General features: G+C 41.7%; 1 protein-coding gene across 1 annotated transcript; it reads right to left on the bottom strand.

Annotated features, from left to right (window-relative positions):
* Positions 1–17,312: 17,312 nt before the first annotated feature.
* On the bottom strand, positions 17,313–25,881 carry LOC136479495 (bZIP transcription factor 29-like). The gene is made up of 4 exons (XM_066477345.1): positions 25,682–25,881; positions 25,432–25,510; positions 25,194–25,311; positions 17,313–17,449 (listed from the first exon to the last, which is right to left on the bottom strand). The coding sequence occupies exons 1-4, from the start codon at positions 25,879–25,881 to the stop codon at positions 17,313–17,315; spliced, it is 534 nt and encodes a 177-aa protein (XP_066333442.1).
* Positions 25,882–27,559: the final 1,678 nt, after the last annotated feature.

Raw genomic sequence — 27,559 nt, 5'->3', positions numbered from 1 at the left:
TATGCACCTACTCAATAAACATGATGCACTTGTTAACATATATGCATTCGTAATACTTATGCCATACTCATGCATCTAGGATCGGAGGAAGAGATCACGTTGCTGGAATTCGAAGAAGCAGAGGAAGGGAATCAGCAGGAGGATCCGCAAGCCGCAGCTCTCGAAGGCGTGGAGCAGAACCCTGAAGAGCTTCCGGAGTGTCCTGACCACCGCCCTACTTCCTTTCTGCGAGGCAAGCCCCGGAGCATTATAAGTCTCCTAGTAATTTACAAATGTTTACTTACGTACTTATGATTGATGCATTAGGTTATAAGAGTTGAGTGGAACCACTTGATGCATGTAAATTCCTTGTCCCGATATTAACCCTTTAATCGGTATAGGTCCAGGATCGAATATATGCTTAGCCATGCTTAGACCGGTAGAAGTCGGGTGATGTCCTGTCACCTGCGAGATGTAGGTGGATACTGGGGCACGGTTGGCTATATCTGCTATCGTGGAACAGAACCATGGAGTAATAGTAAATCGAGACCGGACGGGAAGTCGATAGAGAAGCAACAAGACATGGAGGTCTTGGGTGTGGATCTATCCCCGTCTGTGTTGATTAAGGACCATACCGTTGTTGGCGCTTTTGACAAGATTGAACGCATGCCTCTCACTTAGCTGGCCGGATAACTCGTTCCGACCGCGAAGCCGAGTAATTCAACTCAGGCCGGGAACCGTTCTATTGTGCGCTCCTTCCGGGGAACGATCAGATGGAGCCCAAGGGCAGGCTTGGCCTGAGCATCCTGGCATCTGGTGTTCCAGATTGTGCGGCGTGGTACGGACCCGCGAAATGTGTACCTGAGTTGTACCAAAGGTGACCTAAGGCTATCGTGGCTGGTAGACCTGGGTTAGTGTTAGGAATAAATTCCTAGCTGGTTGAAATCGATTCGAATCGCCGTCTCTCCCGGATAGTGAGAAACTTGGCTAGTCCCAACATCGTAGCAACTGTGTTATGAAACATGATGGTTCAGATGAATATAGAATTACAATACCTGCTATGGTTACTATTGTATGCTTCTAAATGATATACCACATGTTTGGCACGGGATAGTTGCTAACCTAGAAATGGATAGTTATAATTAACCTGGTAAAGAATTTGTAACTGTACCATGATTCAATTGCTTTTACGTAAAAATGTTGTCAAGTTACGTCCACTTATACAGCCTTGCATAATCCTTGGAGTCATTTTATTTCTGGTTCATGACGGGTAAGTCTAGCTGAGTACCTTCTCGTACTCAGTGTTTTATTTCCCATTGTTGCAGATGGCACTGTGTATCATGGTTATTGCAAGAGTTGCTTCTATCCCGCCGTGGATGAGGAGTAAGCCTTGGGCAGGCTTCTTTATTAATTCCTATCCTTGCTTTTGTGGACCGTGATCCGATTTGGCACTGTATCAAACTATGTTGGAAACTTTATTTCGAACTTAATTGCTTCCGCTTTATTTATCAAACTCGGTTTGTAATAATTTTTATTCGTACTCTGATGACGAAATGTATCTGTGAACTTTATGTAATATGTGGCATGTATGTTGAATTCTGTACGATCTTGGTTGTTGTAAATCGTTTATCGAGACCCGTCGTGGTACTCGACGGACTACCGGGTTTATATGGGTTCAAGTATGACAGCGCGACCGCTTGCGGGCTGCCATTGTACTTGTACTCTTATAAATTGGTCGGTTCTGCGACAGTACGACTGTAGGACTGGTCCTTATATTTGGGCCCGTATGCTATGATGGACCAAAATCTTTAAAAAAATCAACAAAATAATTTGTGGGACATTTGGATATTAGTCTATGTGACACAACAACGTACTCCCTCTGTCCTGTAATATAGTGCATTCTAAAAAATTTAAGACAACTTAAGGGATCACTCAAATAACGCATATACCCATGGATTATTCCAATTAAGGAGTTTCTTGTCAAATCATGGCTTCCTTTTTAGCCAAATTTGCCAAATCTAGCCACCGTCATTATATAGAACTCATTATATTTTAGTACAAATTTGAAAAGTCACAATGCACTATATTTCAGGACGGAGGGAGCACGTCACATATCTGAACTGGAATTGAATTATGACATTTCTTTTGGAATTGAACCTGAATTATGACAAAACATTTTCATTGGACTTGAATTATGAATTTTTGTGACGTGCATCTTTTTTCATCACTGAGCCAAACTTCTTCCAAAAAAGTATAGTAAACTCGATGATTTAGTGACGTTTTGACTTGTGGTCGTGCCATATAAGTCATAAAATGCCACATCTCTTTGTAGCGGAGAGGATGGGCTCCAAAATTCTTACTATAATGCACCCGCTTTCTTGAGAAGTCATCAGCATTTTGCTTATATTTTACTAGCAAACGTGTCCATGCATTGCAATGGAATGTACACGCAACTTCAAAATTCATCATGATCGATGCAACTTTCACTGCCGGTTTGCTCCAAACCTTTGGTGATGCTCATCACTACCAGTTTGTGTACGAACCGTTGATATTCCATCATCACCAGCGGTTGGTAACTTGAACTGGCAGACATGATTGCCCCATTTTCAATGCTGGTTCATATTATGAACACGAACCGGAGGTGAAGAACACTTTCACCAATGTTTAGACTTACGAGATGACAGATATGATAATGTTGCAGCACAGTAAAACTAATGACTTCTTCGAATCACGTCGGACAAAGACGAACTTCATACTAAAGATGTAGGTCACAATAAGACCAACAACTCTGTAGTTGATGACGTTTTCATTTGAAATTGTTTGTATTGTTAAAATTATGTTTCAAGTTCTCACAAGTTTCAATGCAAATTTGTCAAATGATCTTGGATGGCAAAATAACCAAAACCAAAGTTGTAGATCTCAATGAGCACTTCAACTTTGTAGATGATTACCTTTTTATTTAAATTAGTTTAGGGTCCCATATATCCATTCCAAAACTCTAAAAAGTGAATACGAGGGAAATGTATATGCCCTTTACAAGAGTTACACACGAGGGCATTGGTCTCAGGTTTGAATCTCACTGGTATGTAGCACGCGTATGTTTACACGAAAAAATCATTCGACTTGTGACTTCCCGGGATTATTTTTTTCTGCAATTTTTGGTCGAATTGCAGGATTTCTGGGAACTCTGTCACCACACTGGTTGGTGGTAACAGTAACCTGCAGTAATCACCTATTTTGACTGGTGGTTCCCAACTGGCAGTAATGACCATTTTGATCACCAAAGACTTTCGCCATCGAAGGGCAAATACCAGCTATGATGAGGGGTTTAGAGCCAGCGGTGATGAAGATTTTGTAGTTGCATGGTCACCTTTACGACATGTGACTTGGAGATTTATGTAATACTTGAGTCATCTGTTCCAATATGTTTTAGAATCAAACTCTGTTCCATCATTGGACACACAAATGCGCAAGGTTCTAACTCGTATTAGCATGTGTCATGAATCCAGGTTCTAAACAAGAGAGCAAGAAGAGATGCAAGAACGTTGTGGAAAGTAAAAAAATGGATAGAAATAGGTGTAAGGTATGGTTTATAAAAAATGCATTAATATGCCATGTGATTTATACAATTACTTAATTTTTGTCTCAGGAAAATAGCAAAATAGGTGTAAGGGTACTTTTGGTTAAGTTTTTGTAAGAATAACAACATGTATATGGGCATTATAAATTTACCTTTTCATTTAATATTGTACTCCCTCCACCCCAAATTATAATAAGTCAATTTCAACTTTTTAGATAGCTTTTGCTACGCACTTAGAAATCCCCAACCCCATGTCCTCACTGCCGCCAGAGCCCCTTGCAGCTTCAAGGATGACCACAACGGGGCTATCCTCTTTCCTTCAAGTCTAGAGACGGCCGTGGCAAGGAAACGAACACCAGTGGCTTATTTCTGTTCTCCTCCGTATAATCTGGTTCTCCTTTCCCTGGGTTTGTCTTTCTCACATGCGGATCTAGTGGCACCGAGTGGTGGGAGCCAAATAACCTAAGTTTTACAAAAGATGTGCAGGATATTTGATACCACCGACACCTCAGTAATGTCACCCCTGTCCTAGTTGCGGTCGAGGCTAACGCTAGTGTGGCTCCATGGCTGCTTAGGAGACGGTGGTGGTGGTCATGCCAGAGGTGGTGGGGTAGACACTGTCGGTGCTCCACTCAGCAGATGTCAGGCCTAAGGCACTTCGATCGACATGGACACGGCAGAGGTGGCTGCGTGCAAGGACAGCACAATGACACCTTGTCTATTCTGGGCGACATACAACCGGATCTATGTTATTGCAACCCTAGCCGTGCTTGTGGGCAGGATGAGTTGAGTAATGCCAGGTGTTGCGCACGGAGTTGACGAGGTCTCTTGCAACCTGCTTGACTCGGTGACTAATGGGGTGAGGTAGGTGAAAAAGAGGTTACAACAGCTCACGACCGTGCAGAGGCTCGTCTTGACAAGGTGGTTGTGAACGAGGGTACCTCTATTGGATGTGTCCCCCATGGGTGAGTCTATGGGATGGTGATGGCTGCCGCTCACGGAAGCAGAGGGGTGGTGGAACCTACTGCTGTGCGACCACAATGTTGGATTGGGCAAAGGTCGGGTAGTGACAATGGGCGGTGGCACCATCGAAATGCACATCTGCCATGTTTGGTGGGCTTGGTGCCTGTCTCTAGGTCAGCCATGATCAGGTCATCCGCGTACACATAGCGTAACTACGAGCAACGATGGTAGCTTATGACCATGGAAAGCTACTGAAGTTTGGTGGTGATGGTGAAGACAAGGTCACATACGGTTGGCAGGTGGCTTGTTCTACACGTGTCGGATAACCTATTTTCATATGATCGCCATGCTTAGCCCATACCAGAGGCTAATGCATTGTGGTACAATGTCAGAAGATGATACATGCAACAACGATGACATGTGGAAACTTAGTTTGCAGTGACCTATTGCGAGTAGCTCGGCATTGTGTGGCTACTTCGATGCAGGATATCGTCGCTAGATGGCACAGGCAGGTGGTGTACTGGCACGCTAATGGTGACGGTAGGTGCTTTATTCTCTCTTGTGGCATTTGGTGGCTATGCATGTGGTTTAGTTGGGTGTCCTGTTGTGGTTGTGCAGAGGTTGGAGTTCTTGAGGTTGTGGAGTTGCACTACATACCTTTTCGATGGAAGTACAAAAAATGGATCTATGACATGGTGTCTAGTGGCAGCAAGGCCCCCACATGCTGTGGTTTCTTTCAATGTGCTGAGAGTAAGGTGTGGACTCTTAAGGCGGATGGGGCATGTCCCCCGTGTGTAGTGTTTCCGTGGTGCAGACCATGGAGCCGACTTGTAGATTCAAAATCTAGTGGAATCCTTTCATCAGGTTGGGTTTCTGGAGCTATAGTGATACCATTGTACCATATAGTGGTGGCGTTGAGGGTTGGTATATTCAACAAACTAGAAGAATACCCACTGCGTTGCCACAGGATTTTCTTAAAAAATAGTTTTTTTCTATATATATAGCATTACTATATGGCACCCTGGATGTTATGTGTCTATGCACGAGCATGACTTGCATGTTATCTTATTGTATCGGATCTGGTAAAAATTAGTAAAGTGATGGAAGAAAAGCCAGTTGAATATTAGATCACCTTGTAGAAGGATAGAATAATGAAACAAATAACATATGCATTAGATGACTTGTACGTTGATAGATTAAAGATTAAAGTATTGCATATAAAAGAGATGATATGGACAATATTTGTAATTAATAAGGGATTTGCATGAAAGTATTGCAAGTTAGTGGGGCACTTAGTGGGAAATGATGGGGATACCTTGCATGAAGAGATTGAACATCTAGTGGGGTTTAACTTTATAACAAAACCATTAAAATCCACTAAGCAAAACCCCACTAGATATTTATCTCAACATGCAAGATGTCCCACTAGGCAATGCACTACCACATGCAATTAAAATTCACTAGCACATGCAACTGTAATGTCTACGTCAGTAAGACACGTAAGCATTTTGTTGAACACGTCATCATACCATGCAAGCCCTATTCCCCAATTTCCGCAGCAATGCGCGGGGTATACTTCTAGTATATGAAGTAGTTATGTCGTGACTAAGAATCTTTTCTACTCTCACACAAATTAAAACGAATGAATAGTTATATTTACCACAATATAAACAGCAAAATTACTTAGCTTGCACATCTCCATATAACTGTTTGTTACTAACAACCCATATATATGGCATATGTGCATCCAATAGTAATTTCACACATTTGTTAAAATCTTTCAAAAAACATAAAATTGTGGTGTTACACTCAAGTTAGAGCAATCAAGGCGTAATTTTCAAGAATGTCCATGCATTAGGATAAATGCAATAACCCATCAAAGTAAATTAGACACAATAAAAAAATAGGTTCCAAAGAAAATATATACAATAGATGAACTACAAGAAACAACTGAAATAAGTTCAAACCAACGAAATAGAACTTAGCAAGGATAAATATCATTCCCACACATACAAAATCCAACAAGAACATACTCCTTAATTATGCATTAGGATAAATGCAATAACCCATCATTGTAAATTAGAAACAATAAAAAAATAGGTTCCAAAGAAAATATATACAACAGATGAACTACAACAAACAGCTGAAATAAGTTCAAACCAACGAAATAGAACTTAGCAAGGATAAATATCATTCCCACACATACAAAAATCCAACAAGAATATACTCCTTAATTATGAAGCATGCTTCTAGAAATCAAATGTCTAAAAATAAATATTATCAAAACTTCGATGCCTGCTGCTATTGATCCATAAACTCGTCATCAACAGTTTGATGTGGTTGTTGTTCTGGCTGCAGCTATGGTGTGTGTTCCTGTGTTTGAAGCTGGTGTGAGCTAATTAGATCATTCACATGGGAGTCCATCAGTTGGTGCAAACCATTGGCGGATGAACCACTCCGACCTGCCATCTGCAAGCTCTTTGGATTGTGTATGCCATTGGCACAAAGCATATTGTGCTCAAGAAGTTTTAACCTCTCGATCTCAGATTGCAGCTGATCATTTAGAGCTGTATAAAGAGTAGCAGTCCCATGTTACTGAATTATATGAAGATATAAGTTTATAAATAAGAAGGGAAAAATATTGTAAACATGGATGAAATAGGGTCATCAAGGACACAAAAAGACATAATTGCAAACATATAGATGCCTATTGAGTATGAATCTTTGAACAAGGCAGCAAATGTCCAATAGATGAAAAACTCTTACATGCATTCACTACTACAGGATAGCCTTGTTGTCCCGGGCGGTAACGGCCTTTAGTCCCGGTTACCGCGCCGGGACAACGATCCCGGGACTAAAGGTGGAACCTTCAGTCCTGGGTCATCGAGCCGGGACTAAAGAGGGACCTTTAGTCCCGGTTGGTGTTACCAACCGGGACTAAAGGCCCTCCAGCCGAGCAAACGTGGCCGCACCCTTTAGTCCCGGTTGGTAACCCCAACCGGGACTAAAGGTTCCTTTTCTTTTTTTTTTGTTTAATTTGTTTTCAGTTCAGTTACACATATTTGTTTAATATATAATATGTTTTTATGTATGTATTCTACACTGCTAATATAAATACACGCACGCATATAATTACATCTAATTCTCATCTCGAGCATTATTATATTTGAATAAAGTATGAAACTATATATATTATAGATATATATGTATATATACAACACTTTCATAATCTTGTTCTCGAAAATAACGATATCAATAAACATTTAATTTACATCATTTATTCCTTAGGATCAAAGTAGAACTCGCCGTTGGGATTTAGCACTTTTTCTAGAAGAAATCCTGCTATTGACTCTTGAACTGCTTTAAGATGGTCTTTTTGCATGACCCTTTGTTTCAACCATTCAGTCTTGCATTTGAAATAAAAGGAAAAATATTAATACATATATATATATTCATTTAAAAATAAATAAAAAATTGATATATACGTACTCTGAGGACATCTTCAGGAGTTCTTCTTATGTGTGCAGTGATAAATTCACAAACGTAATATCCACACAAGTTATTACCTGGTTGCTGCCGCAAATACCACTGTACGAGAAGAAGATTATTCTCATCATCTCACACGTAAATTGAAGTACGATATAGTAATTAAACACGTGGGGAAGTATATATAGTACAACTTACTGGTATTTCAACTACATTAAGTGGTGCCTTGCAATTCTTGCGGTGTTGCCGAATAAACTCTTTTCAAACCCTGTGCGACCAATAATGTACGATCGTTAATAAATTATGGCAAAGTCTATTCAATAATAGTTGTGCGCGAGAGATCGAAATTACCCCTGGATAATGTCTATCATATCTTGGTATAGTGCCTGCTCTTTTCTCAACGAGTCCAAGATTACTAACCGACTTGAGTTTAACTCAATGACAATGAGTATCCAGTGAAACCTGCATTGGTTTATACACACACGTACATGCATATAAGTTGTATTAATATTACATAAAATGTGTAGACTACATTATTATTAACACTTACTCAAAGTTGTACGGGAAAAGTATTGTTGTCTTGTGGTGCTGCTTCATGAAGAACTTCATGATATTCTTCTGTGTTTCAGATACCCACTGCTCCTTGACAATAATATCGATTTTGAATATGATATAAGGATCAATGAAGCCAACACTGATGTCTTGTATTCTTTGGAGCTCTGACATCTGGAATCTGTATATAAATATAAGTTACATGTGAGGATAATTATATACACGTACGCATGGAAGTGAGTTTATTAAATAAAAGTAAGAATCACTTACAAACAAAAGGAGCTAATGATTGATTTGTCCAGAGCGTCCAAGTGGAATAGTTGATGCAATTCTTCGAAACTAATATGTAAGATGTCATCTCCACAGAAGTAATGATGGTCTCTAAATCTGACAAAGATCCACTGCTCACCCCTGCCACACACCTGCATGTACCACTTGTTGAGCAAGTACATTTGCGTACCCAATTCATTCAGAGCCGCAGGGTTGTACAGACTTTTGCCAAATTTATAAGTCTTCCAGGTATCAACTTCCAGGTTCTAGATTGGAGCTTTGCCCGTCACTTGATCCAAGGTTAAACCAGTTTGTTCAAAAAAAGCATTAAGGTCTTGAACCGACACTTCTCTAGAGTTGTCTGGTCGATAGACTTCTATGTTGGAACCATATTCATTAACAACAACAAGATTTTGCATTGGTTGCTTCTGTTGTCCGAGCTGTGGGACATCCTTCTCTGATGCTCTTTTCCTTTTCTTATGTGCATCACGTGACTTCACGAGAGAGCGGTCATAGTCTGATAGTGGCGAAGGCTTATGAACTTCAAGCATCTTTTTCTTGTGAGCTTCGACCTTCTGCCTTAGCTGATCTCGTGGTATGTAAAAGTATGACTTCTCCTTAAGCTTCGCTTGTCTCTGCTTTTGGATATCTATAAAAAAATCTTTCACTTTTTTGTCTTCTTCAGCTGCTATTTGCTCATCAATCTTTTTAGGAGGTATTTCTTGAGAAATAACTCTTTTTTTTTGGGGTCTTCTTTGCCGCCGGGACCTTAGACGTCTTTGTAGTGCGTCGCTATGGAGGGGATGGGGGCGTTGTTGGAGACCGGCATGGAGGCGATGAGGCCGGTGTTGGAGTCCGGCGTGGAGGCATTGGAGATCGTTGTGGAGGCGATGGGGCCGGTGTAGGAGTTGGAGATCGTTGTGGAGGCGATGGGGCTGGTGTAGGAGTTGGAGATCGCCGTGGGGATGAAGTCGTCTCACCCCCCGCGACGCTGTGATGAGATGGGGAATGAATGATTGGGCTAGGCTAGGGGGAGACCCTGCTACAAAAACAAGTTGTGGGTCAATTATTTTTGAAGCCAATATAAAATTAATGGAAAAATAATATTTCATTCACTTTCATTCGTACCTAGGGTGAGGTAGGGGAAGCGGTGGCGCCCCAGGAATGATGATGAAGCGTTTGCGCCATTGAATAAATGTCTTCTCTGTTTCTCCTAGTGTCTTCTCCCCATCACCGCCTTCAATGTCAAGAGGAACATTGCTGTAACCTTTGAGCACTCTATCGACCGAGACGCTAGCATATCTAGGTTGAATAACTGACCCATGGATTCTTGGTGTCTTCGTTCGGTCTATTGGAGATACAACCCTGACAGCCACCATGATTGATGCATTATTACCATCTGGAATGTGCAGCTCACATGTTGTTAGAGGCTCGGTAATGTCATCAACAGGGAAGCGCAACCCAGCGTCATCTTGAATAACTGGTAGCTCCATGGAAGCACAATTGCTTTTCATCTGACCAACAGGGCTAATGGTGACTCCCGGCGTTGATTGCGATTGCATTTGACTCATTGCTAGCTGCACTTGCCTCTTGATCTCCTCCTGCATTCTTGCCTCAAGAGATTTTTCTCGTTCACGTGATTCAAGCAATGCTTGTCGTGACTCATTAACAAATTGCTCCAATACATGGACTCGGTCTGCCTCCTCATCCTTCTTTCTCTAACGGCTTCTGTAGGTATCCTTGTCTGCTGGGAATGCTTGTAGCCATGGAACCGCCCCATAGCCTCTTGTTCGACCATAGTGTTCAGGATTCTCTAGGGCATATGTCAATTCATCCTTCTCTCTGTTGGGCTTGAAAACACCACTATCAGCTTCTTCCCTAGCATGAGCTAGTCTCTATGTTGCTCTCTCAATTTTTTGGCCGAAAATTAGCTTGCCAGTGTCTGGGTCTAGGCTTCCCCCATGAGCGTAGAACCAATTCTTCGCACGTTGAGGCCAGTTCTTCTCTATTGTTTCAGGTATGATTCTCTTGGCAGTAATCTTTGCTTCTAGGTTCTACCACTTGGGAATAGCACTCCTATAACCATCTGATCCCATGCGATGACGGTATTGCTTCTGTTGGGCATTCTGCTGATTCCTCATCACATGTTCCTCACTCTCTTGAGATGTCTTGTATTGTACGAAGTCATCCCAATGGGACTCCAACTTGACAAACGTCTTAGCATTGAAATCCGGTGTATCATTCTTCAAGATAAACTTTTTATACAATGTCTTCTTCCAACTCGGGAACAATGTTGCCATCTTCTTCATTGTCCAATCCCTCACTAGCTCCTTCAAAGCATCATCTGCTTGTAATGTGAAATGCTGAGTGATATCTCTCCAAGCTAGGTTCTTGTCACGATCAGATACAAAACTAACATTAGGAGCGGATATCTTCTGCTTCCATTCACGAGCACTAACTGGGATCCTATCCCTTAAAATAAACCCACATTGATTGACATATGTCTGAGCATGTGGTCCCAATGGTTTGCCGGTATCAGTGTCGAATTCTGATATTATGAAACGACCCTCTAATGGCTTTTTTGGCCCTCGGACTTCCCTACTCTTGCCGGTGGTTGATGTAGATCTAGAGACTGGCTACATGAGTAGAACACAACGATTAACAACAAATATACGTACGCATGCATCTATAAGAGATGATAGATAATCGAATATACCTCGCCAGAATTTTCTTACGCGACAATTTGTTGATCTTCAACCACCGGGATATTCAGGATATCCTCATAATCAGCAAAGTACTGACTCGTGTCATCTACATCCGCATTGGTGCTGGCGTTGATAATATCCGCCATTATGTCATCATTCAAATTATCATCCGGAGCAGCCATTTGTATCGTCAAGATAACATATAGATAGAATTACTATGGCCGATAACATAAGTACATGTGATAACACATATAGAATTACTAAATCCAATTAAATATAATAACACATAATATTTCATAAGGATAAACAATAATAAGGTATAGGCTTTGGAATCGAATCAAAAACACTTTTGATTCCAGTGTTGTACCCAGCTTTTTTTGCCCCTCTTCGGCCGTCGGGTATAGCAACTTCCTATGATCCTCAAGCATGCGCTCGAACTTAACTTTCTCTTTTTCACTTTCGCATTCTTGTTGTGCATCACGAATGGCATCGCCAAGAGCATCACCAAGATCATCTTCTTCCGCTACCTCTTCTTCATCTCCCCCCATTGTAGTATCATCAAAGGCACCATACTGAGCAATAATGTCATCAATGTCTAAATCTTCTCCTTCACCTTCTTCCATCATGACCCCGCTTTCTCCATGCTTAGTCCAACAAATATAGTTTGACATGAAACCTGACTTAAGCAAATGTGAATGAAGACTCATTGAGCTTGAATATTCCTTTAAATTCTTACATAGGGCACATGGACAGCACATGAAACCATCCCGCTTATTTGCCTCGGCCACACCTAAGAAATAGTGCACGCCCTCAATAAAGTCTTGGGAGCGGCGATCGCATCCAATGGCGTGACATAATCTGCATTACACGACAAATTATGAAAACCTTGAACATAATTAAGTATTTTATTACACAACATAGATGACACACACATGGTTGAATATCATTCATCTATTGAATATCAATAAGCTTCTAAAATAGACAAATCATTCATCTGTTGAATATCAATAAGCTTCTCCTACTAGCTCACTGCCTCATCATCAGCAGCCGCTACCTCAAGCGCACCCGAATTCTGCACGTATGTAGCATAATCTTCCTCCCAGTACCAACCATCGCATCCATTGCCCTCCCACTGAAATTAAAGCCAAAAAATATTTAGTCAAAAATATTCAAGAAAAGTAGGTCAATTAGCCATAATAATCAAATGCGTAAGAAACTCACATCGCGATCCGGGCACTTGTAGAAAACACGACCCTTGTTGGGTCCATGTCTCTTGACTCGGTACTCCATCACAATCTTCTGCTTACACTTGCCGTAGATAATGAGAGGGAGTTCTGGCCTCAGTCGTTTCGCAACCGAACGAGAGGCCGATGATCCGGTACCAGTTGTCATCTACTTTCTATACTTATTTTTGCAAACTAGTGTAAATTTCACATTTTCTAAAATAATATATTTAAACAAAACTAAAATTATTTATTTATCTAACTAAACCATGAAATATGTACTATGTATAATAGTAAAATACCAAACTATCAAGTGATTTTACTATTGTAAATCATCATGTGATTTTGAGCTAAAAATGACATAGAAATCATAATCAAATCCACCATATCAAGTTACTTTCTATACTTATTTTTGCAAACTATTGTAAATTTCTCATTTCTAAAGTAATATATTAAAAAAAATAAAAATATTTATTTATCTAACTAAACCATGAAATGTACTACATATACTAGCAATACTAAACTATCAAGTGATTTTGATGAACTAATTTAACTTTTGTTTATCCAAATATATATGCAAATCGTCAAGTGATTTTGAGCTAAAAATGACATAAAATCATAATAAAGTCCAACATATAAAGTTACACATGCATCTAAATCGCAAAACGAGATAAGCTACTGATAAAACATAAGAGGATTAAGTTTGTTACCTCCAAAATCGAAGAGCAACACCATTGGAGGGGGAGAGAGCAAGAACAACAGCAAGTTGAAGAACAGAGGCAGTGAGTTTGAATGGACTGGCTCATGCTCGGGGAGGAAGAAATGAGCTGGTCTATAGGTCGGGATAATTAGTCCCGGTTAAGGGGCCAAACCGGGACTAAAGATTAATCTTTATACCTTTAGTCCCGGGAGCAAAAAATGCCGAGGCTAATGCCAGATTGGGACATCGTTCTAAAGTCTGTTCTCTAGTAGTAATTATTACACCCTTGAATGATAAATTAACTGCAGTTCTTACGATCCACATTTCTAATATATGGAGTAAGCATATCAAAGTGTATAGATCATTTTTTGCATGTTTTTATTATCAAAGAATATTAAAGTGGATATGACACTCATCATATTATGTTTCAAACACATAATTCACCATATGTGTGATGTCAAACATGTGAAGCAACAATCAAATGCCACACAGTCTCGCAGTGTCAAATTAATTTGATTTCGAAAAAGAAATGGATAACCAGTAAAACGTCATCTAAAATATATATAGTTCTATAAATATTGTAACTTATTATTTCAAGTTTGTGTGACACTATAATATCAATCTGTGTTTGTCCATATAAGCCCCCTAATATTGATGCATACAAGTTGCCAATCTGAAATACACACCACATACTACCATGCATTGCAAATTCATGTTCCAAAAGATAAAATAAAAAATTATAAATATACATTGAAATTGACCAAAAGAACCTTTTCAAGAGTAACTGAAAAAAGGACAACAAGACTTTCAGTGCAATCACAAAAAGTATTAAAACCATATATTAACCAAAAAACTATACCAGACAGGTTATAATAAAAACATAACTAGATGAACAGAGGGACTTGCTGTTGACATCAACTGTCACAGAATAGTTAGAACCATCCAGTACACATGGAATTTAACCCTATGTAGCTAATAATTGAGTTTGAGGCTAAATAAAAAGCAATTAAACTGTGTAAAGATTAGGTGTCGTCACTAGTAAAAAAAGGGCTTCTATTCCCGGCTGCCAACCCCCTTTATTCCCGATTATGCAGCCGGGAATAGGAGTTCGGGAATAAAGGGTTAGTAGCCGGGAATAGAAGTGGACCTTTAGTCCCGGTTGGTGATACCAACCGGGACTAAAAAGGTAGCCACGCCAACGCCTGGGCTGGCCCCTTTATTCCCGGTTGGTATTACTAACCGGGACTAAAGGGTCTTTTTTTTTCTTTTCCTGCTTATTTCAATTGATGATTCTTTTTTGTTTTAATTTGGTTTTCGAATATGCATTATTCGCTGCAAAGTAATATACGTATACGCATGCGTACTGTAAAGTTTTTGCTCGATCAATGCACGCAAGCAACACAAGTAAAAGTAAACTAAAACATAATATTACATTTCATCGTCACATGTAAAGTTTGCATTAATTGTACATTTCATCATCACATGTTCTTCGGATCAATATGAAATTTGGCTTTCATCATCACATATTTGGGTCATAGTAAAACTCGCCGCCGGGAGTTAAGACCTGATCATTCAGAAATCCACCTATTGTCTCTTGGATTGCTTTGAGATGGTGTGTGTCCAGGGTTTTTTCCTTCAACCAATGAGTCTTCAATTTGAGATATGAGATAAAGAAAAAGTATATTAGTATGTATATATATATATGTGTGTGTGTATCAAGAATAATGATAAATAAATTGTATCTATCATGAATATATATATATATATATAAATATATGTATGAAGAATATATATATATATATATATATATATATATATGTGTGTGTGTGTGTGTGTGTGTGTGTGTGTGTGTGTGTGTGTGTGTACACTTACCCTTTTTTCCTCTAGACTAGTTCTTTTGTAGCACACTCTCATGAACTCGCAAACATAGTATCCACAGAGATTGGTCCTCTGGGGCTGCAACAGAACCCACTTTACGAGAAAAAGATTCGTCATCATCCGAGCATAGGGAAATTGAACTAAGGTAGGTATATAGTACTTACTTTGTATAGCACTACTTTCAGTGGCACTTTGCGTTTTATATGGTGTTCCTGATAGACCTTTTCCCAACAGCTACCAAATAACATAAAAAATATTTGGACCATTAATTTGCATGCAGAGAGACTAGAATAGTTTTGCTAGTGAGATTGCAATTACCTCTGAATAATATCTATCATCTCTTGGAACTCTTTTTGCTCTTTTCTCATCGAGTCCCAGATGCCTAGATGACCTTTCTCTAGATCGAGTTCCATCAATATCTAGTGTTCACTACCATGTCCATTAACACTCATTAATTAGCTAACAGGTACAGTGAACATATATATATGGATACACGATCATCGACATTATGAACACTTACCTGAAGTTGTAGGGGAAGAGTATACATTTCTTGTCACGTTGCTTCTCTAAGAACATCTTGACATTGGCCTCCGTTTCTGCTTTCCATGTTGGATGGGGTTTAGGGTTTTTGAATACGATATGTGGATCAATGAAACCAATATCAGTACACCCTCTCTTTTTGCACTCTCCCATCTCAAACCTACATCATATATATAGAGTGAGGATAATAAACACAGACATGTACGTACGTAGCGACTTATTATTAATTAGTAGAAAGAATCACTTATAGACAATAGCAGCTGATGAGAGTCTTGTCGAGAGAGTTCCGGTGGACTAGTTGGTATAATTCAGCAAACTCAATGTACATAACGTCATCGCCACGGAACCAATGGTCGTCTTTGATTCTGACAGAAATATAGAACTCTTTCCGGTGACATGCGTCAAGGTACAAGGTGTTTAGCTTGAACAATTGTGTACCCAGTTCATTGATGGTCTTAGGATTCCATAGACTCCTGCCATGCTCATATTTCTGCCATTCATTCGCTACCGGTGCACTTTCAAAGAGGAAATCGCCAAGGTCGATACCTCTCATAGCATAAAAGTTAGCAAGTTCCGTCATATCCACTTCTTTATCAGCAGGAATTTCCATCATATCCAGCATATCTATGTTTGAACCATATTCATTAGTAATAACTAGAGGAGGGACTGATTGCAATTCTTGTTCTCCGAGTTGTGCAACAGTTTTCCCTACTTTAGCAGCTTTCTTGATTATCTTGCTAAGAGTGCGGTCAAAGTCTGATGGTGGCGAGGGCTTACGAGCTTGCCGCCTCCTTTTCTGCTCAGCTTCCACCATCCGCCTTAGTTTAGCTAGAGGTAGGTGGAAGTGCTTCTACTCCTGCTGTTTCCTCTTCCCTGTGCCTGAGAAGAATGCTTCGACGGTTTTTTTAACCTCATCATCTAACTCCTCTTTACTCATTTCACCAGGCAATTTCTGTGGAATTGGCCTTGGTTTCATGGGGGCCTTCTTGGTCATCTTCACCGGTGGGGCAGATGGCTTATTTGTTTGCAGCCGTCTTCCCTGGTTCATGGGAGGATGTGGGGGAACAGGCGTTGGGGACCTTCGAGGCGGCGTTGGGGAATGCCATGGAGGTGGGGGAACAGGCGTTGGAGACCTTTGAGGTGGCATTGGAGAACGCCTTGGAGGTGGGGGAACAGGCGTTGGAGACCTTCGAGGCCGCGTTGGGGAACACCTTGGAGGCGGTGGCGGCGGCGGTGGAGACCGTCTTGGAGATGGTGGGGATGCAGCCGTGTCTTCTACCCCATCGTAACCGCCGCTCGGAGCACTACGCTTGTCTGGTGATTGTACTATTGGACTTAGGTTGGGGGAGGCCCTGCTGTGTGCGTACAGAAGACAATGAGTCAATTATTATTTAAAAGGCAATATAAAATTAATAAAAAAATTGTTTCGTTCACTTTCATCCGTACCTATTGTGCAGCAACGGCTTCTCAGGAATATTGATGTAGCGCTTGCGCCATGCAATGAATTTCTCTGCTTCTGCCATGGTCTTCTCCCCGTCACCTCCATGAATGTCAAGAGGCACATCGCTAAAACCTTCAAAAGCTTTATCCACCGAGACGGTAGCATATCCAGCTGGTACTATTGCCCCATGGATTCTTGGTGTCTTGGTACGGTCGATAGGGTTTACAACACCAATAGCCACCTTCACTGTGCCATTATCTTTTGGAATGTGCAGCTCACATGATGTAAAAGGTTCAGTGACGTCATCCACGGGGAAGCGCAGCTCTACATCTTTTATGGCATCAGGCAGCTCCGTAGAAGCACAACTACTTCTCAACTGATCGGGGGGGGGGGGGGGCTAATGTTGATTCCTAGAGCTGTTGTAATCCCGTGGGCACTCAATTGTATTTGCACTTGCCTTGCGACTTCCTCTTGCATTTTCGCTTGCATTTCTTTTTCTCGCCTTTGTGATTCAAGCACCGCTTCCTGTGACTCAATAACATATTGCTGCAAGATGTGGATCTTCTCTGCCTCCTCATCCTTCTATCTCTGGTGGCTTCTGTACAAATCGATCCATTCAGGGAAACCTTGCACCCACTAAACGGCCCCTTTGCCTCTAGTTCGTCCAGAATGCTCAGCGGTCCTGATGGAATATGTCAGTTCATCTTTCTCTCTATTGGGCCGGAATAGTCCACTATCTCTAGCTTTTAGAATTTGAATCATCCTTTCTGTTGCTCTTTCGAGTTTTGTGCCATGGACGAGCTTCCCGGTGACTGGGTCCAATCCTCCCCCATGACCTAAAAACCAACGCTTTGTGCGTTTAGGCCACGATGCTGATTTAGGTATGACTCCCTTGGCAATAAGGTCTGCTTCTATTTTTTGCCACTTGGGAACGGAAGTCGCGTAGCCACCTGATCCCATGTTATGGTGGTATTGCTTTTGTCTGGAATTCTCTTGGTTCCTTCTCGTCCGTTTCGCACTCTCTTCTGATGTCTTGTACTATATAAATTCCTCCTAGTAGGGCCTTGCCTTCGTGATTGGGCCCTTATCGTTCCAATTTGGAGTCTTGTTCTTCTTGACGTATGATTTGTACAGCTGCTTCTTCCAAGATTGGAATTGGGTGGCCATCATCTTCATTGTCCAGTGCCTAACTCGCTCCATCAACCTTTCATGGGTGATGTCTTCATGATAATCATCTGTTTGGAGCATGAAATGTGCAAGAACATCTTGCCAAATCAGCTCCTTGTCCTTATCAGAGACAACTAATATGAGGAGCATTGTTATTTTTTTCCATTCACGGGCATTGATCGGGAGCTTGTCCCTTACAAGGTACCCACAGTGGTACATGAATTTCTATGCATATTGTCCTAGTGGTTCGCCTATAGCCACGTTGAATTCTGAGATGATGTAGCGGCCTTCCAACGGCTTTTTGGCCCCTCGAACATTCTTTGTGTTCCCCGTCGTCGTCGTCGATCCAGACGGCTATGTATGCATAAAAACACAAAAAGTATTATAAAACGAAGGTCGATCCAGTGGGCTACATGTATGCATAATAAATAAATGAGAGCTAGATATTGAGAAATATATACCTCGCCGGAATTATCTTCATGATCGAGATTCAAGTATTGACTCCCGTCGTCTTCTTGCTGGTCATTATCAACATTGGCACAATGTTTAGTGCCGGCGTTGATAATATCCATCATTTCCGCCTCCATGTCATCGTCTCTCGGGTCGGCCATGGAGAGCCTAAACAATTATAAAACAATAATTATGCAATTAGGGTTTCATAGACATTTCATACACATTTCGGGGCGGTGGTGCCTGCGTGAGGCGGCCGGCCAGCGTCGGTGGCCAGGGAGGGTTTAGGGTGGTTTAGGGTTTAGGGTTTAGGGTGGTTTAGGGTTTAGGGTATAGGCCACATGGTATCAGAATATAACACAATTGATTTTATCTTCTTTCTTTCTTTGGCCAGTATGCCATCTTTGATTGTATCAAAACTTTTACTTTGAAAGCCTACCATAAAGCATACTAAGCAATTCTACGTCTTTGTAAATAAAATCATCTTCAAGGATGGTAAACAATTAACAAGGTAGGCAATGCATCAAGTAGGTAACATTTGAATTAATCAACTTAATGCAATAGGTAACATAGGTGATAAACTTTTTAAAGTAAACAAGGTAATGGTTTAATGCATAAACTGTAGCTTGCCTTCGTTGATGATCTCAGGTTCTGGATCAGTACCACAATTATCGAATCCCGAGACAACCAGGGATTCTTCCATAACTTGCTCAACTAGAATCGGTTCACTCTCGGATTCTACATGAAATAATAACATATGCTTCAACATGATGATAATGTAAACATGATGCTTTCATGGTGCATGAAATATGACCAAAACAAAATCAAACCCTAAACCTAACACTTAGGGTTTGCTTTTATCCATTTTTGAATTAATTTAGAAATAACCTCAAAACGAACTTGTTCCAAATGACCTCAAAATTTTATGTAAGCTTCCTCATGACAAATTAGTGTACCAAAACAAATTTCATAATTTTTGGAGTTATACAGTGGCCTACAAAAATCATGGAAATTACATTTATCAATTAATTGACTGAATTTTTGAATATTAAAAATTTATTCAAATTTCAAGTTTCATATTTTTAAACCATAATAGAACATGTACAGAAGCTACACACAAATGTTCAGAATTTTTAGAGCTGTAATTATTTTCCTATGAATTTCCAAAGTTGCTGCACTATTCAAAATCCAGAAAATAAGAAATCTCCCTGTTCTCTCTCCCTCTCTCACTGACGACCCGGCCCCGCATGTCAGCGACCCAAACAGAGCGCACGACGGTGCTGCCGACTCTGGCCGACCAAACTCACCGGCGGCGAGGCTCCGGCGAGGCGGACCGCACCAGCATGACCAACACCACCCCGCGAACTTACCCCGACACCCAGAACAGCAGCAGACGCACCGGAGGAAGCTCTACGTCAGCCATGGTGGCCACGGCGGTGAGACACACTCCGACGTGACTGGGCTACGACTAGGAAAATGATTAAGCTTACGAGCAACAGGATGTCATGGGGAAGGCGCGGCGTCGGGGGCGTCGGGACGATGCCCTCCGGTGAGGAAGAAGGCGCGGCGTCGGGGGCGGCGTGGCGCGCGCGCGTGGCGTCAGGGGTAGCCAGGGGCTCCTCGGTGATGGGCACAGCATCAGGGCTACTCCGGTGAGGTGGGCGAGCCTTAGGGTGCCCTCCGGTGAGGAAGGCAGCGTCGGGGGTGGCCGGGGAGGCGAATCGGCGGTGGCGGAGCTCTAGGGACGCGCTGAAGACGAAGACGATCAATGAGGAGGAAGAGAGAAGGGAGGCGGCGATTTATACGAGAGTGACCTTTAGTCCTGGCTCCATCCACCGCCCGGGACTAAAGCACCTTTAGTCCCGGCTCCTGCCACCAGCCGGGACTAAAGGGGGGACCTTTAGTCCCAGCTCCATCCACCGCCTGGGACTAAAGCACCTTTAGTCCCGGCTCCATCCACCGCCTGGGACCTTTAGTCCCGGCTGTTGGAAGGAGCCGGAACTAAAGGATTTTTTGGCGGACCGCCAAATGCAGCCCACCTTTAGTCCCAGCTGGTGGCAGAAGCCGAGACTAAAGGTGGGCTACATTTTCATTTTGCGCCAACTTTTAAGCAGATCAGTTTATTTTATATATGTTTTGTATTTAAATGTTTAAGTCTTATTATTTGGGCAGTAAATTCAATACTAGGCATAAATGTTTTTAGAAAAAGTAATAAACTTTATTTTTATTTACTACACACAAAAAAATATGTGACCTAAACTATTGTGTTTTTTATTATAAATGTTGAACATAATGCAACTAATACTCACTATTTTCGTTAATGCAAAAATGTAGACTTTAATTGAAATTATTAAATTTATTGGTTTTTGACAGGAAATTAGTTTTCACGTAATTGTTATGTAAATCTTTAGGTTCTTCATTAATCATTGTATAATTAATCGGTGAGTTAGGGCGCAAATTCAATTAAAGTTAAAAAAGTACCAAACCACCTCAGAAAAATCTCAAACTTGGTGGTGGCTACACACAGGGCATTTGTAATCTTGAGAAAAAGTTTGAGACCAATCCGGCACTAGAAAACAAATGCAGAGAACCTAGATGTATAGATAGGGTTCGACGAAAGGTTCTATATACCTCTGTGAAGCACGTCGACTCTGCCTATGTCGAAATGACTTAAAATATTTTTGGCAGTCATTTACACCCAAAATATGGCCCCACACAAGATCTTAGATTTTTCTGATAATTATTTTTATTATTACATTTTTCTTTGTGCCGCGTGAGACGAAATACGGTGAATTACATATTGAAAACAATATAATTTTGCACCAACCTCCACAAATATTTGTCTCCTAGGGCACAATAGACCATTTGGCAAAGTTTCGCACCATTCCGGATCATTTAGGGGGTGGACCCAGTTCAACGTATAATTAATCGGTGAATTCGCGCGGAAATTCAATTAAAGTGCAAAAAGCACCAAACCAGCTCAGAAAAATCTCGAACTTGGTGGTGGCTATACATAAGGCATTTGAAGTCTTGAGAAAAAGTTTCAGCCCAATCCTACACTAGAAAGCACATGGACCTCAGAATCCCAGAGAACCTAGGTGTATAGATAGGGTTCGACGAAATGTTCTATATACCTCTGTGAAGCACGTTGACTCTACCTATGTCGAAATAGCTTGAAATTTTTTTCTCTATCATTTACACCCAAAATATGGCCCCACACAAGATCTTAGATTTTTCTGATAGTTATTTTTATTATTATATTTTTCTTTGTGCCGCGTGAGACGAAATACGGCGAATTACATATTCAAAACAATATAATTTTGCATCAACCTCCACAAATATTTGTCTCCTAGGGCACAAGAGACCATTTGGCAAAGTTTGGCACCATTCCGGATCATTTAGGGGGTGGACCCAGTTCAACGTATAATTAATCGGTGAATTCGCGCGGAAATTCAATTAAAGTGCAAAAAGCACCAAACCAGCTCAGAAAAATCTCGAACTTGGTGGTGGCTATACATAAGGCATTTGAAGTCTTAAGAAAAAATTTCAGCCCAATTTGGCACTAGAAAGCACATGGACCTCAGAATCCCAGAGAACCTAGGTGTATAGATAGGGTTCGACGAAAGGTTCTATATACCTCTGTAAAGCACGTTGACTCCGCCTATGTCGAAATGACTTAAAATTTTTTTGCCAATCATTTACACCCAAAATATGGCCCCACACAAGATCTTAGTTTTTTCTGATAATTATTTTTATTATTACATTTTTCTTTGTGCCACGTGAGACGAAATACGGCGAATTACATATTCAAAACAATATAATTTTGCATCAACCTCCATAAATATTTGTCTCCTAGGGCACAAGAGACCATTTGGCAAAGTTTGGCATCATTCCGGATCATTTAGGGGGTGGACCCAGTTCAACGTATAATTAATCGGTGAATTTGCGCGAAAATTCAATTAAAGTGCAAAAAGCACCAAACCAGCTCAGAAAAATCTCGAACTTGGTGGTGGCTATACATAAGGCATTTGAAGTCTTGAGAAAATTTTTTAGCCCAATTCAGCACTAGAAAGCACATGGACCTCAGAATCCCAGAGAACCTAGGTGTATAGATAGGGTTCGACGAAAGGTTCTATATACCTCTGTAAAGCACGTCGACTCCGCCTATGTCAAAATGGCTTGAAATTTTTTTGGCAGTCATTTACACCCAAAATATGGCCCCACACAAGATCTTAGTTTTTTCTGATAATTATTTTTATTATTACATTTTTCTTTGTGCCGCGTGAGACGAAATACGGCGAATTACATATTCAAAACAATATAATTTTGCATAAACCTCCACAAATATTTGTCTCCTAGGGCACAAGAGACCATTTGGCAAAGTGTGGCACCATTCCGGATCTTTTCGGGGGTGGACTCAGTTCAACGTATAATTAATCGGTGAATTCGTGCGGAAATTCAATTAAATTGCAGAAAGCACCAAACCAGCTCAGAAAAATCTCGAACTTGGTGGTGGCTTCACACAGGGCATTTGCAGTCTTGAGAAAAAGTTTGAGACCAATCCGGCACTAGAAAGCACATAGACCTCAGAATCCCAGAGAACTTAGGTCTATAGATAGGGTTCGACAAAAGGTTCTATATATCTCTGTGAAGCATATTGACTCCGCCTATGTCGAAATGGCTTGAAATTTTTTTGGCAGTCATTTACCCCCCAAAATATGGGCCCACACAAGATGTTAGGTTTTTTTTATAATTATTTTTATTATTACATTTTTCTTTGTGCCGCGTGAGACGAAATACGGTGAATTATAGATTGAAAACACTAAAATTTTGCGTCGAAATACGGTAAAATAAAACTTAAAAACTTATGTGTGAAAATTATATTTTCCCCTAAAATCTAAAACTATTTTTTCAACAAAAGACTCTAAAAATCAAAGTATACTTAAGAAAAGAATATAAATGAAACTAATAAACTAAAACTATTTGTTTTTTTAATGACTACTGGCGGAAGCTTTATTCCCAGTTAAAGGTTATAACCAGGAACAAAGAGCAATATTTATTCCCGTCTAAAGCCTCCAGCCGGGACTAAACACTTAGTCCCAGTTAGTGGCTCTAGCCGGGACTAAATGTCGATCTTTAGTCCCAGTTATAGCCTCTAACCGGGACTAAAGGTTTGCCTGCCAAGCCAGCAGCGTTGGGCAGCGACCTTTACTCCTGGCTTGAGGGTATAGTCGGGATTAAATCTCCTTCACTCCTGGGTTCAAAAAATGCCGGAGTAACTCCGAAAATGGTGCCGAGACAAAAGGTCTGTTTTCTACTAGTGCGTACATCCTTCCTTCTAATATAATTTCTAACCAAAAACTCATCTTTCAAAAATGCTTGAGCAGACAATACATTGTTACTGCTTGATAATTATTCTTGATGCATGCATCTTGTAAATTACCAATGCAGCAAGATCAGAAATTGACACCCAACAAGTACAAATTTTTTTTCATGTTTATTTGAAAATCGGAGCTGCTAAACCTCTGACATTTGATGTGAAGCATCCAATGGGATGATCCATTATTGGAAAGCATTACTAGCAGATAAAAACAGAGCTTCTGCAACATAGCTAGATGCCTAGATAAAGATACCTATAATCAGTGTCCTAAGCAAAGGGTCACATGAAGGTCTAAATATCTTTTGACATATTGAGACACGCTGGTGGAATTTTTGCAGAAAACTTGAAATAGATAACATATTGAATTGTTGTAGCCATTATGTTCTGGGCAATGCAACAAACAAGAATAATAAATAATTTATGCAAAAATGAAATAGCCATTGCAACAAATTAATTTTTTTTTGCAACACACAACTACAAATTGCAAAATCTAAGAATAGTAGCCACACAAAAATGGCAAAATGAAATGTATGACAAACATTATGAACATCCAAGAAAATCCACACCGAGAGATTGCTCATCCTTATTATTATACCCATGTGTTTGTTGGAGCTCCAAGTATAGTGGGGAGACAGTGAGTCTCAAGTAAATGCCCCATTTTTTTTCCATACACAACACGCTGCAAAACCTTATATACGTGCAATCCAACAACTAAACAACTTGATGAGGACAGTCGGCCAACACAAATGCATCAACTTAAAGAACTTTAAATTATTGAATTGTATTTTGGCAAAGCATGCATATCATCATCTAACGCACTACAAGGTCTAAACTTAAATGAATCAACTCTTGAATACAAGCAATAATGAACAAGCTCACCTTGGCTCAAATTGGCTTGCTCATTCAGCCCCTTTAACTTTATTTGCAACTCGCGGATCTCAGTCTTGAGATTATCAACCATCTCCTCGGATAGACAAATAACATAAATATCAACAACCTACATTGTCACTCGAGAAATAATGCTATTACTGCATGTTGTGGCAGGCACACAACTACAGAACAAACTCGTGCGACTGCACTTGTGCAGATAATGACCTGCACTCCATCTTTAGTGCACAGCCTGGCGCTGAACATCTTGGAGGTGGTTTGCCTTTTGCACCTTCAGCCGTGCGACGTATTCCCGGTTACGGAGAATCCTACAATTTATACAAGAATTGAAAAGGAGGAAATTAAGAACATTAGAGGCAGAACTAAAAGGTTGAGCACTTTGATATATATATATATATACACACACACACACAACACATGCATGTCCACTACACATTGAACATGAGATATTGGAAATCCATGAATGAACATAAATGTACCTCTTAACTCTCTTAGGATATGTTTTCATGAGCTCCTTGAGTTGGTTCTCCTTATTGACCGTCTCCATGTCGGCTTCATAGAAGAAGTGCTCCTTGGTGCAGCCCCTTCGTGGCATGCTGCTGCTAGCACCAGCCCCAAGAGCTGGCGACCGTGGCAGCAACCCGGGTCTATCCATGCCCCCAAGTATCAGCTTTGGCATGGCGGGGATGGGGGTGGAGTTTTCCACAGACAAGGAGCTATAGTTCAAAGGGCGGGCCTGGTGCAAGCGATAGAGTCTTACCGCTTGTGACCGAAAGGTCCCGGGTTCGAGTCGTGGTCTCCTCGCATTGCATAGGCGAGGGTAAGGTTTGCCACTAACACCCTTACCTAGACCCCGCATAGAGCGGGAGCTCTCTGCACTGGGTACGCCCTTTTTTTTAGGGAGCTATAGTTCCAAGGCGTCTGTGGCCCGTCACTGCTGCTGCTGCCACCAATGCTCATCCTGTCGAACTTGTTGGCCAATGCCGGCACGGCTGCCCAGCCTTGGCAACTGCCTGCGATGCTACTGGCCATGTTCTAGTCGCTGCTGCTGCTCACAGTGGATAACCACTGGGATAGCAGGTCGCTCAGCTGTTGTAGCGCTTGCTCCTTCGACCGGGAATACATAGGCATGGAACCATGATAGTTCCAGGGAATGCTGCTACTGTTACTGCTACCGCCAGCGTTGTTCACCTTGTCATGCACGCTTGCTAGCGTCGGCATGGCCTCAAAGGTTTGCCCACTGCCGCTACCGCTGCCTTCTAGTTCTAAGTTGGTGGGCTTCCCGTGCATTGGATTGGGAAGGCTTGCGGATCCATGACCATGAGACGATGCAAACGAGTGCACAAGAGCACTGAGCTCGTTGCCATCGTCGAGTGAAATGATCTCGGGCTCAAGGCAAGGAGCAATGACAACGGGCTCTTGCTTTACCTGCTGTAACAGTAGTGGTGGCATCTGCAGGCTCTCGGGCAATGGGGCCAACTCATACGTTTCTGAATTCGATGAAGGCTGCAAGAAACTAGACCTAGACTGATCAACTGTGGATGAACCATTATTCGGAGATAGCTGGCCAAATGGCGGCATACCACAGTGTTGTATTTCTAGGCTTGGCGGCAATGGAGGCAGCTCTGAGTCTGACGATGGCTGTGCGTGGTCAGCCGAGCATGATGAAGAGGACTGAAAAATGGTGGTCCTGCTAGGAAGGGGTGCCACATAGGTGGAGAAATGCTGAGATGCCACTGGCAACGGCTCCAACCCAGAGAGGATCCTGCTGTGCAGATCAGTGGAGGAGGACAGCTGCATCTGCTGTGGCTGTGACGTTGGCAAAGGGAACCCGGAGAAGTTGCCGACGGGCAGAGGCTGCAGACTAGAAAACGACGGCTACGCCTACTGTTGCTGCAATGGAAGCGGCGCGAACCAAGGGAGGCCTCGCATGGTGAGAGCCTGCTGCTGTTGCGACACGGATGGGAAGCCGGAGAAGTCCCCGATGCGAATCAGCGTATGATGATGGGAGTGGGGCATGGTCAACGACGATGACGATCGAGTCAATTCTTGCTCCTGCTGGCCCTCGAGCAACAGGCACTGGGTCATTTCTTGCGTGTTCAGATCACCGAAGAGGTTGGTGCCAATCCTACGGATTGCGCTAAGCTCCGAGAGGATGGGCGAGGGAAGGGAGTGCGTGAGCCGGCTGCTTGGACATGAACGGCATTTCTCTGCTGTCCCTGTTGAAGACGAGATCTTATGGAACAGGGATGACGACGAACCTGACACGGAGCCGACAGAGGCAGCAGAGCCGCTAGAGGCAGCAGAGGAGGCTGGGCAACGGTGCTGGTGCCGGCGGCGGACAGAGCGATAGCGAC

Source organism: Miscanthus floridulus, chromosome 9 (genome assembly GCF_019320115.1).
Source record: "Miscanthus floridulus cultivar M001 chromosome 9, ASM1932011v1, whole genome shotgun sequence".
Lineage (NCBI taxonomy): Eukaryota > Viridiplantae > Streptophyta > Magnoliopsida > Poales > Poaceae > Miscanthus > Miscanthus floridulus.
This window is presented reverse-complemented; position numbering and strand designations above follow the sequence as displayed.

Excerpts from the sequence above, each read along its gene's own strand:
- LOC136479495 (XM_066477345.1), bottom strand. The coding sequence starts at position 25,881 with ATGCCAAAGCTGATACTTGGGGGCATGGATAGACCCGGGTTGCTGCCA. Across the intron at positions 25,312-25,431 it reads AAGATGTTCAGCGCCAGGCT|GTTGTTGATATTTATGTTAT; the intron begins GTGCACTAAAGA and ends GTGACAATGTAG. Across the intron at positions 17,450-25,193 it reads GCAAGCCAATTTGAGCCAAG|GTTTTAGCGATGTGCCTCTT; the intron begins GTGAGCTTGTTC and ends AAGCTTTTGAAG.